Source organism: Hemiscyllium ocellatum, chromosome 14 (genome assembly GCF_020745735.1).
Source record: "Hemiscyllium ocellatum isolate sHemOce1 chromosome 14, sHemOce1.pat.X.cur, whole genome shotgun sequence".
NCBI lineage: Eukaryota > Metazoa > Chordata > Chondrichthyes > Orectolobiformes > Hemiscylliidae > Hemiscyllium > Hemiscyllium ocellatum.
Window position 1 is genome coordinate 68,274,089 of NC_083414.1, and position 14,670 is coordinate 68,288,758.

Consider the following 14,670-nt stretch of genomic DNA (forward strand, 5'->3'; position numbering starts at 1 on the left):
ATACTACTGCCTCCACAGATCTCCTACGAACATTAAGATAGCACAGATCAACTCACATTATTTTGATCATCCTGCTTCGAGAAAGAAACTGCAAGAGCAACTGCCGCAGTAGAAAGAGCCAGCTCCGTCAGCAGATTAGCCTGCACAAGAAGCCCATGCAGACTGTGAGCAAGGCACAAAACTGAAGCTACAGAGCTAAAGACACATGAAAAATCAACATTTTTAACATTACTTCCTAGGATATGCTGAAGCAATCGCTGAAATTTGTCAGCTGCTGGACTAGTATTTGCACCCTCATGGATAAGGAGGGAATCTCATCCTTGTGCTATGAAGGTGTTAACAGTCCTCAATTCTTCGGCCAGTGGATCATATCAGGGAGCTACTGGGGATCTCTGCAGAATCTCACAGATAACCACTTATAAATGTAAGTGGGAGGTCACTGATGCTCTGTTTGCTAATGCCCACCTACTTATTAATTTCCCGATAGAAACTCTAAAATGGAAAATGAGAGCCAATTGGGCATTGCATGCTGAATAGATGAGCATTATATACTGAATCAATGGGCATGTGTTGCAACCAGAAAACATAAGCATTCCGTACTGGATCATTAAGACTTGCACATTTAATCAATGGGAATTGAACAATTGAATAGTGCAGCACAGACAAGGCCCTTTGGCCCATATTGTCTGTGCTGTCCATGATTTCACACTGTATTGATGAGCATTGCATGATAAATCAATGAGCTCTGAATTCTGAATCAATGAGCATTGCATTCTCAATCAATGGGCACTGCATGCTGAATCAATGGGCACTGTAAGCTGCAACAATGGTCACTATATACTACAACAATGGGAAGGAAGCCTGCTATGAAATGGGTGATTTAGAGGGAGCCTGCTAAGAACAAAGTTGGAGAAAAGCTTGAAAAGAGAATAAGCTGCTGGCTGACCTCTCAGAATTTTGAAAAGAAAACAGTCAGCAGCAGTTCAGGATGAAACCTGCTTGTTTTTGTGAAAAAATAAGTGAGCAAGCATTTCAATATTGTCTATCCTGCACAAATTTTGACTGTAAGATCTCACAAATATCCATGCATATTTAATGATTTGAACACATGGTAGAACATCAAGGTAACAGACCCTGGAACATCCTTCACTTTATTCTGCTGCCTTCAAGAATAATTCATTGGACAATTTTTTTTGAAACGTAAATCTCTACAGATAAATCTGTCTTTTGTCCCCTCTTTTCCTGAAGACAGTCAGTGTGCGTTTGTGGACATCTTGGGGATACTTAGAGGGATAATCATTTATATTTCTATATTACTGACTGTGCACCTTCATTGAAAATGTTTTGTTTTGATAATAAATCTGAGCATACAATAAACTCAGAATTGCATTTATTAAGAAACCTGGTTGATAGGCCTTTCTGCTTAAAACATGATATAGATAAAGTAAAGTTGGTAACTGGAAAAAAGTATTTTTATTTTATGTTGTATGGAGTAATGACACCAGAGTGAGAGTACTCTCCAATTTTGGTGATAACACTGTGGATAGAGATACAGTTAACTTTGCAGTTCAATAACCTTTCATCAGAATTGATGAACAGTTCAAAAACTTACTTATTTGACTAAGAATTTGATCACCTGGCCTAATATGCCCTACATGGCTTGGCGTCAAATTTTATTTGATATCACTTCTGTGAAGTACCTTGGGATGTTTCATGACATTAAACACACCATGTAAATGCAAGCTGCTGATGTACATGCAAGATTGTTATATAGGCATGCCAGCTCACTGTGCCGTATAAATAGCTGCTCATGATGAAGATTGGTGTCACCGATGTCTTACTATAGGAAAATGCAAGACTTGTTAGTCTAAAGTAGTAGAGAAAGATTACTTCCTGGTTTAATTAGTAGAGTCTCTTGTAGTTAACAGGACATTGTTTATTAGAAGCAAATTACTGCAGATGTTGGAGTCTGTACTGAAAACAAAAAATGTTGAAGATCAGAGTGGGTCAGGCAGCATCCATGGAGAGGAAACAAGTTAACATTTCAAGTCTCAGTGACTCTTCATTAGAACTGACGTGAAGTGTGGAGGAAGCAACATTTTTACAATAGTTGGGGGAGGGGGTAGGGAGGATGGAGTTCCGCGGGATAATGTACTGCCCTCGGCAAAGGACTCAGCTTCACACCCTTAGGCCCATACCTTAGTGAATTTCGTGCCATCATGACACTGAACTGTTCTACCACTGCCTCCATCTCTGCACTCACTTCTTCGGGCAGGAGTCCTCCCTGCTATTCCATCGATTCTTTCACCTGTATCCTGTATTCATTCTCCATTGGACCGCTTCCTCTAGCTTCTTACCTGCCCTTGAGCTCTTCATTTAGAACTGCCTGTGTGACATCAGCCATCTCAATTTGTCTGCTCCTCTCACCCACTCTAACTTTCCATTCTGAAATTGCCACACTTGGCTCTGAGGTTCAATTCTGATTTGGTTATTAAACCTGCTGACAATGGTGATGCCGTTGTAGTGTGGTGCACTTTGTGAAGGCTCAATGCCAGCTCTCTGACATTTCTTCCTACCTCACCCTGGATCATGATCCCACATTGGAACATCAAGCCATTGTTGCCAGGACTGTCACTGACTGCATTATCTCCAGGGATCTTCCTCTCCATCGTCTCTAACCTTACAGTCTCATAACTCCAGACAGTCTGCTTCTACCCACGTCCCAAAATTCACAAACCAGACTGCCCCAGTGGATCCATCGTATCAATCTGTTCCTATCCCGCTGAGCTCCTTTCCTCCTACCTTGACTTCATCCTCTTTCCACTTGTCCAGATCCTGCCCACTGACATCCACAATTCCTCTGATGCCTTCTGACATATTGACAATTTCCAGTTCCCTGGCCCGAACTGCTTCCTGTTCGCCATAGATGTCCAATCCTTCTACACCTCCATTCCCCATCAGGATAGTCTGAGAGATCTCAGATTTTTCTTCAACAAAAGGCCTGAACAATCCCCACCCACCACTGCTCTCCTCTGCTTGGCTGAACTTGTTCTCTCACTGAACAATTTCTTCTTTCATTCATCTTTCTTCTGCCAAGTCAAAAGAGTGGCTATGGACACCCACATGGGTCCCAGTTATGCCTTCCTCTTTATTGAGTATGTGGAACAATCCTTGTTCCAGTCCTACACTGGCCTCCCTCCCACAAATCATTTTTCAGTACATCCAGTACATCAAACTCCTGGACCTTAAAAAAAACTTGTTTATATTTCTACCCCTCTGTAACTTTCATATTGTCCTTTTCTGACACTTCCCTGTCTTTCCTTGACCTCTCCACCTCCATTTTGGGGAATAAACTGCCCTCTGTCATCCAATACAAAACCACTAACTCCCTTAGCTACCTTCACTACAGCTCTTCACATCCCACCTCCTGCAAGGATTCTATCTCATTCTCCCAGTTCCTTTGCCTATGTTATGTCTGTTTGGATGATGCCACCTTACAAACTGTTCTGCTGACATGGCTTCCTTCTTCTCTAATAATAGTTGCCTACCCACAGTGGTTTACAGAACCCTCAACCGCACCTGACCTATCACCCGTGTTTCTGCCTTTGCCCCTCCCATCACTCACAACAATGTGATTGGGCCCCCCTTGTCACCCTTTCATCCCACCAGTATCCACGTTCAAATGATGGTACTCTGCCATTTCAGACAACTCCAGCACAGAGCCACCACCAAACACATCTTCCCCTCACTCTCCCTGCCTGCATTTCACAGCGACTGTTCCCTCCAGAACACTTTAGTCCATTCCTCAACACCAACACAGCCACTCTCTCTTCCCATGTAACCACAGAAGTTGCAACAACTGCCCCTTCACCCCATTCCTGCTCATCATCCAAGAGCCTAAACAGTTTTTCAAGGTGATGCAGCATTTCACCTGTACCTCATTCAATTTTGTGTATTGTATTCACTACACCAAATGTAGCCTACTCTACATTGGAGAAACCAAACAAAAAGTGGGTAATTGCTTAGCAGAATTCCTCTGGTCTGTGAGCAAGCATGATCCCGACTTTAACACAGCGTGTTGCTTGCATGCCCACTTTTCTGTCTTCAGCATGCTGCATTGCTCCAGTGAATCACAGCATAAATTAGAGGAACAATTTCTTATCTTCAGACTAGGCACTTTATAATCTTCTGGACTTAATATTGAGGTCAACACCTTCAAATTGTGAACACACTCCCATTCCTTCCCTTTCTTTTAGCTTTACTTCTTACATTCTCTGTCACCATATCCTCTCTCCCCTATCTCACTAGTGGAATTGTGTTCTTTCCAGTTTGGCAGGTAGGGAGCCATTGTTCTGCCATTCTCCCATTCCGATCACTTAATATGAACTGCTAATATCCTTACTCCCCCAGCATTTCCACATCCATCTCCCCAATGTATAAATGCTGCTCCCTTTCACACTTCACATCAGCTCTGATGAAAAATCATCCAGACTCAAAATGTTAGTTTTCTTTCTCTCCATCGATGCTGCCTGCGTGCTGTGATCTCCAGCATTTCTTGTTTTCAAGATTTTGCTTAATGTTGTCATTGGCAAACAGTTACTAGGTACATTGATATGACTGACATTGATACAGAAACTTTCAGGAAAACCATATTGTGGCCTCACTCCTTTGAGATTTTAAGCTGTTTACTCACAATCCATATATCATCATCATAGTGTGATGTTTCAGATACACGTCATTATTAACATACACACAGTAATCAAGAGGAGTTCAAGAGCCAAATGTTGTGACAAACAACAAATGTGGAAAATGTTCTTCTGTTCCGAGAGTACATTTTTACTCTATAAATAGCTATTGGACAGGTGAGAAAGGAACTTTGTCAGACTGACATCAGAACACAAGGAACTAAATTCTGAGTTTGCCTGGTTCCAGAACTTCTCCTTTCTTAACATACCTTGTATGCAGTATAACATTTAGTTATGTAGATTTACAACAACATGGACCTTATGTTATGACAAAAAAATGGCTGAGTGTGCTACTCAGCCTGCTTTTAGTTATAAGCTTTTAAAGAAGCAGTTTTCAGATTTCTAAGTAATACAGAATTCTTCCGCAGTATACAATTGTTTAAAAGCAAGCCATGACAACAATCTCTTACACAGACCATCAATTCATAGCATTTGTGTTCCAAAATATATCTATCCTCTCTATATTCCGTCAAATTCAGTCAAAATGATTAATGAGAAACTAGAAATACTCTGTGAAAGAAATGGAAACATTCAAGTATAACAGAGAAAATCTTTTAGGAGACTTGGAAAAAGTAACATGGATCATTAATTGCAGCCTTTCATCACACAATCTTCTCTTTAGCTTATTAATTGTATACCCAGCCTCTATACAGGCTGGTTCATGGAACTGGGTGGCAGCACAAATGTAACTCCTCATCACTACAGGAATCCTGAAGGTGCTGGTTTTCCTGCTGACTGGTAAAGGAGGCCATACCACAAGATATAGCCAGCCTGAATGAAGGCATAAGCCTAGATCAGTATGATTCCCAGATTACAAGAAATGCAAAGCAGTGCAGGAAGAAAGTGAACCATATAAAACAGAAACCGCTGGAGACACTCAGCAGATATGACAATATCTATGGGAAGAGAAACAGAGTTAATGTTTTGCATCCCAGGAATCTTCTTCAGAACTGAAAGGGGATAGGAAATTGAAGAAAAAGGGAGAGGATGGAGTGAGTGGAACAGTTGATTAGAATGCCATCACCAATGACAAAGTGAGTGTTAATGTTAGTAAAGAAGGGATCTCAGTGAGACATTGGACTTAATTGTAGCAACGGATAGTTGAAAAGGTTGCCTTTGCTGAGAGGAAATTCATTTCAACACATTGAGGTGGTTGGGGTGGAGAGGAAAGGAGAATGGTGGAATGAAAACAGAGGACAGTGTTCATGAGTTATTGAAATCAATGTTGCATTCTGAAGAATGTCAAGTATTTGGATTGTACTGTATAACAATACCTCCAGCTTATGTTGGGCTTTGTGGAACTCTGAAACAGGCCTACGATTGAAATGTTAGCTTGAAAGAGCATGTATTGAAATAGCAAGAAATGAAAGGTTAGAGTCATGCTATTACACAGAGTGGAGCTGAACTTTAAAGCATTCACCCAGTCTGTGTTTGTTCTTGCCAATCTAGAGGAGACTGTATGGTAAGCAACAAGTCAACGTAGGAATCACAAAAATGGCAGCATTCAAGTTTAGTAGGTAATAGGGAAGGCAAATTAAACATCAACCTTTATTTCAAAAGGAATGGACTAAAGAAGTAGCAAAGTCTTGTAAAACTATACACTGACTGTGAAAAACTTTGATCTCCTTATCTAAGGAGAAATATATAGGCATTGGAGGCAATCCTGATCTCAAGTTTCTTAGCTAGTGTTATGGACCAGACCCCTCAAATTATTTTAAGGAGATGGCCTAGATGCTAACTTTTTCTTATTTTAAAGGCAAATGCAATGTGTTGTGTTCTAGCTGCAATTCGATTGGTCAGTCTACTTGGCATTGAGCAAAACACAATCTTCTTAAACACTATCGTTAAAATACAACCAAAGAAAGAGAATTTTGGAATAACTTAACTCTACTGGAAAACTTAACAGAACAATAGATACAGTCACACTAATTAACTGCTACGATATAGGAACATCCCATAAACACACAGCTTGACAAAAAGGCAAATTCCAAAACCAGATTCTCACATGCAGTTCTTCATTCCAGGAGGAAAGAACATCAAAAGACAACTCAGAGAGTATACTCCAAATTTCAGCTGGAGCAAAGAGAGTGATGGCAGCTTTTCACAATCCGAGCTGCTTCTGCCCTGTTGAGACTCCAACAGCAACTGCTTAAAGATATAAAAAAACTAAAACTAGAAATCTTGGTCTGAGAGGGCTGGCCACATCCCTCTGGGCTGTGTTTATTGTTTCCAACTTAAAGAAAAAACCAAAGGCCTCACAAACTGTTGACTTTACTGGCTTTTTCAAGTATACAGCTCGCCACTTCTGCTTAAAATCTTGCTTCCAACAAAAAAAGGACAAAATTACAGTGACGCCACAGCACTGTCACACTACCTAATATTCAATTAAATTATACAGGGAAAGTAAACTCAACTCCTCATGTGCTAGCTGTTGCTCTACAAATAAATGTTGCATTTTGGATGGGAGAAGATGAAATACTGAGAGCGAGTGGGGTTATTGCTCTGCTGGAATTTCATGTGCATATAAAGATTCCAGTGATCTGTGCAAGTTATGCCCTCAGGTCTTCTCCCACTTAGGCTAATCAAATTGATTTTAATTTTCTCTCAGCTACTCATGTCGTGCTCTGTGTCAACTCAGGATTTCTGTCTTGCTTGATCTTTGTCTCTCACGTTAACTTAGGGGAAGCTACAGGGAGGCAGATTAACCTTTCTACAAATTCTTGTACTCCCCATGATGAGAATAGATTGGTTTGATAACACTGGGAACTTTTCCACTGGTTCTCAATAATGTTATTTAATTCTTACAATGAAGTGACAAGACAACAACAAATATTATGATAAACAAGCAAAGAGGTTGGCTGTGCATGACAACTTGTGAGACAAGAAGTGGATAGTGGCAGCTAGCATGATGTAGAATAACCTGTGTGGAGCTTAAGTTTTGTAACAGGAGTTTCTCCGGAAAACAACATCACAAGATGACCAAAATTTATGTTGTTATTTTTCTAACTTAACTGTGCAATTTTTAAAGAACTCCAATGACACATCTCCATTTTTACTTTTACAAAAACAGAACCACCAGACCTTTGAATGACCTCATACGTGTTATTTTTAAAGAAATGGAACTTTAATAAACAATTATCCTGGATTCTAGCTGAACAGGACATGTTTAAATGAGAGTAATTAATCCTTGCTGGTTCAACATTAATTGTAATCAGTCCAGTGTTCCTGCAACTCATTTTCTGATGTATTAGCTATTTTACTGTCACAGTGAATGAATAATTCTAACACATTGTGAGAGTTGAACTTCTTCATGCACTTATAGCCATTACAGCAGCATAGTTCCAAATATTCCTGGCACATCACAGAATACAGGTGATAGGCATAATTAGAAGCTGCTGTTGTCTTTGTCTGTCTGTCTGTCTCACACACACACACACACACAGCCAAAGCTTTAATTAATAACTGTGACAATTATCCAAAGCTCAAAAATCGTCTCTTTCAAAAATTAGAACTGGTAAGTTCCAAAGAAATAGAATGAAATAGGTTGTGGAACTGCACAATGCTGCCAGCTGAATTCATCGCCTTTTGGATTCCTACCTGATCTGTTTACCCTCTCGCATGTCGTAAAGAGAAAAGAAGATATCTGTATCTTCTCCAATAGTGTGGTAGGTAAAGCTTCTCATACTTAGTAAGAGATGATGGGGTATGGGGATGCGGCATGTATCACCATGTCGATGCTTCATAGTATCCGTCTATTTCAAAAAGAAAGAAAATGTCACATTCATCAGAAATATAACATAATAACATTAAACATCTTGAAAAGCTACAAATAATTTTGGACATATATTTGAAAATAATTATTGTTAGGGCACTGAGGAAATTGCAGGGCAGTGGGAATGACAACAGAGTTCCTTCAGAGAGCCAGGGTGAATTCCCTCATTTAACATTCTATGATCATTTTATGAATTTCAACAATACCAGACAAAAATGCAGTTTTTTTCCAAATTCAAATGTTCCAGTGTATTTTTCACAATAGCTAATCTATCTACACTTTAAGTAGTGAATTAAAACAATTGTTCTTAAAGTGTGTTAAGGGGTACCTTTGGGTAATGGTTGTAATTATTACCATTCTGTCAGCAGATAAGAAAACCATCAAAAACACTAAATTGAAGTGGCCCTCCATCTAATCTGCAATATCCATGCATGCACATATTTATTAATTACTTTAACAGAAAAAACTGGATGGTGATAAATGAAAAAGTCAAACCCACTAGCTGAAAATGTGGCAAAACCTACATCTCTTTTAGGGAAGTGTCACTCGGGCACTTAACTGGACAGCAGTAATCCCATCAGGAGGACAAATGTCCCATGTGTGGAAATTCTGCCTGCCAAGAGTTGCCAGCAGCTTTACTGAATGGTAGCACCACTGGGGAGACAGTAATCACTGTCGGTAAAACACCTAAATGGGGACTAATAGTCTTGCTGGATCTTAGGTCACAGATGAATGATGACATGAAGGAACTGACAAATGGCGCAGGATTACAAGGTAGGTGGAAGGGGTGTTGGCAGCCAGGGAGGGGGTTGACACTGAGCAGGTCCCCTTCTTTCCTGACGTTCAAACTCTAGGTCAGGCATTGAATGCTTTTGAACAAGGGAACTCTTGCACATAAGTAACTCAAGGATTTGCTTAATAGAAGAAAAAATTGTGGATGCTATAAATATGAACCAAAAACAGAAGTTGCAGGTGTCAGTTCTGAGGAAGCATCATCAGACTCAAAACGTTAACTCTGATTTCTCTTCAAGGTGCTGCCAGACCTGCTTAGGCAGCAACTTCTGTTTTTGTTTGAAGTATTTGCTTGTCATACTCCCTGAACAGCAAAGGTCCTTACTCACTGCTGAAGGAATATAGCACTCATGGAATGAGGCCCTTAAGTGGGCATTAATTGCCCACTCAAGTACCGCAACTGATGGCCAAGGAAGTCAAAGCTTCGACTTGGGAAAATTGGGCACACCAACACATATTATCTTGCTAAAACTCACAAAACCTCTCTAAGCAATTTATAATTACATAGTTATAAAGTAATACAATACCTGAAATATTTCTGTTTCTTCAGACTAGTCTAGTAATCAGGCAACTATGGAGCGGCATGGTGACTCAGTGGTTAGCATTGCTGCCTTGTAGTGCAAGGAAGCTGGGTTCGATTTCCATCTCGGGTGACTGTATGGAGTTTGCACATTCTCCCTGTGTCTGCATGGGTTTCCCCTGGGTGCTCTGGTTTCCTCCCACAGTCACAAAGATGTGCACGTCAGATGAATTGGCCATGCTAAATTGCCCATAGTGTTAGGTGCATTAGACAGAGGGAAATAGGTGTGGGTGAGTAACTCTTCGGAGGGTTGGTGCGGACTTGTTGGGCCAAATGTTTCCACACTGGATTAGATTAGGGAATCTAATCTAATCTAATCAAATATACAACAGTTTGCACATTCTCCCCATGTCTGCGTGGGTTTCCTCCAGGTGCTCTGGTTTCCTCCCACAATCCAAAGATGTGCAGGTCAGGTGAATTGGCCGTGCTAAATTGCCCATAGTGATAGGGAAATTGGTTTGGGTGGATTACTCTTCAGAGAGTCGGTGTGGGCTGGTTGGGCCAAAGGGCCTGTTTTCACACTGTAGGGAATCTAATCTAATCTCTGGAAGGTGTTTGGTAGAATTCTACTTAGTTAAAGTATTTTTTTTTAACATAGTTCAATGCTACCATTCTTTTAAACTTTTGTTTTGGTGGAAGTTGTATTTATTAAGATATGAGAAATCAATGGAATAATTTCACAGCATTTATTTGTATCAAGCACTTACATGTCAAATACAGTTTCAACTTTGTCATAACTTCACAAACATTCCACATAATAACATCAAGAATACAGGGTGAATTTTTCAGCAAATTTGGTATGGATTCACGTCTAGGTCCCAGGGATAGAAATAAAGTTCTTAAGCACTGGATATGAAGTACGAAGTAGGAGTAGAAATAAGCCATTGTGCCCCTCAAGCATGCTCCACCCATTCTATAAAATAGCAAATAAGACAACCCTCCTCACTTTTTTTCCTCATTCCTATAGCTAATGTTTATGAACTGATGAAGGAGCTTTATATAATTATTTTGGCACTCAATTTATGAATGAAAAGCAAGAGCTAAGTATTAACTATGCTACTTTTGAGATACTTTCAATTTCCGCACTTATTCTCTAATACAATGCATATATTTTAGATTTTCTTCATAATATTGAATTGTTGGTATCTGATTAAATCACTAGTAATAAACAATAGAGATAATCTTCAGGATATATGTAGGAATACCTGTGTAGTACTTTGCTGTATGCTGTGTCTACTGGACAGGTGCTGTGAAGTTTAAAAGAAACAAAATTAGTAAAATAGATAAATATAACAATTTCAGATTCTAATCATTTTAAATATGTCTCTTCAAATTTCGGCTGAATCCTGCAACATTGTTGGACATATCCAACCTGCTGAACCAGAATCAGATATTTTATACTATGAGAAACTGTAGCACAGCACGTTACAAAAATTTAGAGTCTGAATTTCACTATAGGCTTCGAGAAAAGAAAAGCATTATTGAGATAAATAAATTACTTGCTTTGTACATCATTGATTTCAATGCAGTTATGAGGTCAACAAGAATAAACAGAACTTTTACTTATCTAAATCAGTCGCTTTTGGAATATTGCATCCAATTTTGGTCTCCCTACGATAGGAAGGAATGTTGTGAAACTTGAAAAGGTTCAGAAAAGATTCAGAAGGATGTTGCCAGGTTGGAGGCTGAACAGACTGGGGCTATTTTCCCTGGAGTGTCAGGGGTTGAGGGATGACCTTGTAGAGGTTTATAAAATCATGAGGGGCACGCATAGGGTAAATAGACAAGGTCTTTGCCCTGGGGTGAGGGAGTCCAAAACTAGAGTGCATAGGCTTAAAGTGAAGGGAAAATAAATAAAAGGAATCTAGGGGCAACGTTTTCAGGCAGAGTGGCGGGTTGTATGGAATGAGCTGCCAGAGGAAGTGGTAGAGGCTGGTACAACTGCAACATTTAAAAGGCATTTGGATAGGTATATGAATAGGAAGGGTTTAGAGGGATGTGGGCCAAATACTGGCAAATGGGACTAGATTAATTTAGGATATCTGATCAGCATGGACAAGTTGGACTGAAGGGTCTATTTCCATGCTGTATATCTCTATGACTCTAAATAGGTTTTAACATATACTCTTTAAATGGAGAAAACCTCTCCTTCTACAATAATGTATATTTACATGAATGCTGACTTTGAGTTTAACTCCAGCTAAGTTTTGTGCCTTCTATTCTCAGAATGAGGTTTGATGAATAGGCTTTTTTTTCTTTCAATTTTTAAATCTTTTCCACACATACACAAATCTGTAGTGTGGATCGGATTGTGGCAGATATGCAATATTTTACCCTAATGTCACAAGACATCAAAAGAATCTTTTTGGTGTGACCTTGCATATGCATACATATTATAAAGTAAGTCTTTGACATTCTACAGAAACAATTCTTAATGCCAAATATTGGTAGCAGATCCTCCCTAATGAGTGAAGAACTTCAATATATGCTAAAAACAGACTATTGGCTTTTAATATAATGACCACGACAAAACGCTGACCCAAAACGAACTGTTTAGGGAGACAGAAAAGTCCCTTTTTAATCATTCTCAGTGCTTCTTAAAGCATCAACACCTGCACTCATGTCATATTATTGCAAGATCACTATGTCATAATTAGGATTATAAAATCGATATATCCCTGCTGCCTCAGGGGAGGCTATTTCCAGAATGAACCTTTAGGACATGTTGTAATACATGGCAACTTTGGTTAGAAGTAGAGAGATCACAACTGTTTTGCATAATTTCAGATGGTTTCTCAAGCTGAGCTTTTACACTTGCTTGGCACAGAAGGTGAACATTAAAGTGATTGAATGTTAATAAGTCCTCTTGAACAAGATCTTCCAGCTCCTCCATTGTGATGATGCAACATTTCATATATTCAATTAGCAGCTTTGATGGCTCTCTTTTTAAACATTGATTGTCACAAGTAAGGATTTTTATACGTATGTGATTTTAATACATTACTTCAGTGATTTAGAATAGTGTAGAATACACAAGTAGATTAAATCTCTAAACAGATCACCATACTTCCACTTCTTCATGATGCTTATGGAGCATGGGTACATGTGGCTTGATCACTTGTGACAACAGTTTTCAGTGGGTGATTTCACCGAAGTATATTCTGTGAGGTTGCTTCATTCTTCAATTTAACTTTAAGGTAAAGACAATATAGGAGTGGAGGAGAGTTAGACATTTAATTGCAAGGTTTAAAACAGGGAGTTACAGGAGAGATCTCTTCTAACATCTGATACCTGAATCTACATCAATCCTGTGCCGTACCAGATTGAAAAAAAACTCTGGTTTACCCTAAAGAGAAGACCCATCCAAATTCAAGTAAACTCAATAAGGGCTAATTAAATTTCAGGTAAAGCTAATACTAATAACAGCGAAGTTATGTGTGAAAATTGTATACACATGCTTGAAGAAGTTTGAAAAACGGTTCATTGACTTGTGAGAAACAAATGCAAAATTAAAATCAGAGGTGATGATGGTGCTGCACTAGCTGTAGATGCTGGGACACTGGAGCGATGAGCTAGACATGTCTAAGAGATTCTTTTTGCACAACAATTTTAGCTGATGTGAAACCTTGCAGAATTTCTTGATTTTGTAACTGCATGGTCCCTTCAAGGCCTCACAGATTTCTGACTTGGAAGGAGGTGATATGGGACTCAGCTGCACTTGCTTCAGTTTTGGCAAAACCTGGTTTATGTGATGCTGAGACAGCAGCTTATGCAAGATAAGAAAGGGCTGAGCAACATATGCAGACTTGCCCTTACTTAATAAAGGTTGACAGCCATAGAATCAATCATACGTCAAAACGCTCCCATTAATTCGAGGCCCAACAATAATTGCTATGTCAATTACTCTCATATCAACCATATAAAGTTTCAATGAAGTACCAAGACCTTAAAGGCCCGTAAATAAGAACCGAAAGAACTGTGCTTGCTGTAAACCAGAAACAAAAATATAAATTGCTAGAAAAGCTCAGCAGCTCTGGCAGCACCTGTGGAGAGAAATCAGAATTAACATTCCTCCGTTCCTGAGTTCTGAGGAAGAGTCACTCAAAGACAGACAAAAGGCAGTGACCACAGTCAGTGAGGGAGAGAGAGAAAGGAACTTACACTGACAACTGACATAGCAATGAAACTGCACAGTTACTGCCTTTGCTGCTTGAGTTCCTGTATCTCTGGATATCGGAGTGTGTCTGGGAAAAACTCACAAACAGTGAAATTCAGTGTTGACCTTGGAAGAACCTGTGTGGGAAGGCTCAGCACAGGAACAGATAGGTGCATAGTTTTTAATGTGGAATCATGTTGTAAGTGTACAGTAGTGCGTAGAGCAGTTTCTTTCTTGATTATATGTTTTATTGAGATCTGTCTCGATTAATTTTTAAAAATATAAACCATAAGTACTAAGTTAGCCTGGAGTACTGTTTTTTAGAGCAAAAAGACGGTACTATTTTTGGTCTGTAGATTGTATAGAAGCAAAGATGGCCTTTAGTAGAGTGATTTGCACTTCCTGTTGGAAGTGGGAGTTTAGGGAGAGTTTCCATGTTACTGATGATTGTGTCTGCAGGAAGTGTCTTTGGTTGCGAATCCTATCAGATCACATGTTACAGGCAATGAGGAAATTACAAGAGGCAGTGAGTGTGATGGATGGCAGTTATAGGAAGGGAGAAAAGCCGCAGATACAGTCACATAGATGGGTGAATTTCAGGAAAGGTAGGAGGGGTAGGTAGGTA

General features: G+C 39.5%; 1 protein-coding gene across 1 annotated transcript in view; it reads right to left on the minus strand.

The window, feature by feature from the left end:
- dock3 (dedicator of cytokinesis 3) overlaps positions 1 to 14,670 on the minus strand; it is a 721,249-nt gene that overhangs the window by 467,054 nt on the left and 239,525 nt on the right. The window contains exons 8-9 of the mRNA XM_060835046.1: positions 11,095 to 11,136; positions 8,343 to 8,497 (exon numbers count right to left, since the gene is read on the minus strand). Of these exons, the coding sequence (XP_060691029.1) occupies positions 8,343 to 8,497; positions 11,095 to 11,136 (197 nt within the window). The remainder of the gene's footprint in view (positions 1 to 8,342; positions 8,498 to 11,094; positions 11,137 to 14,670) is intronic.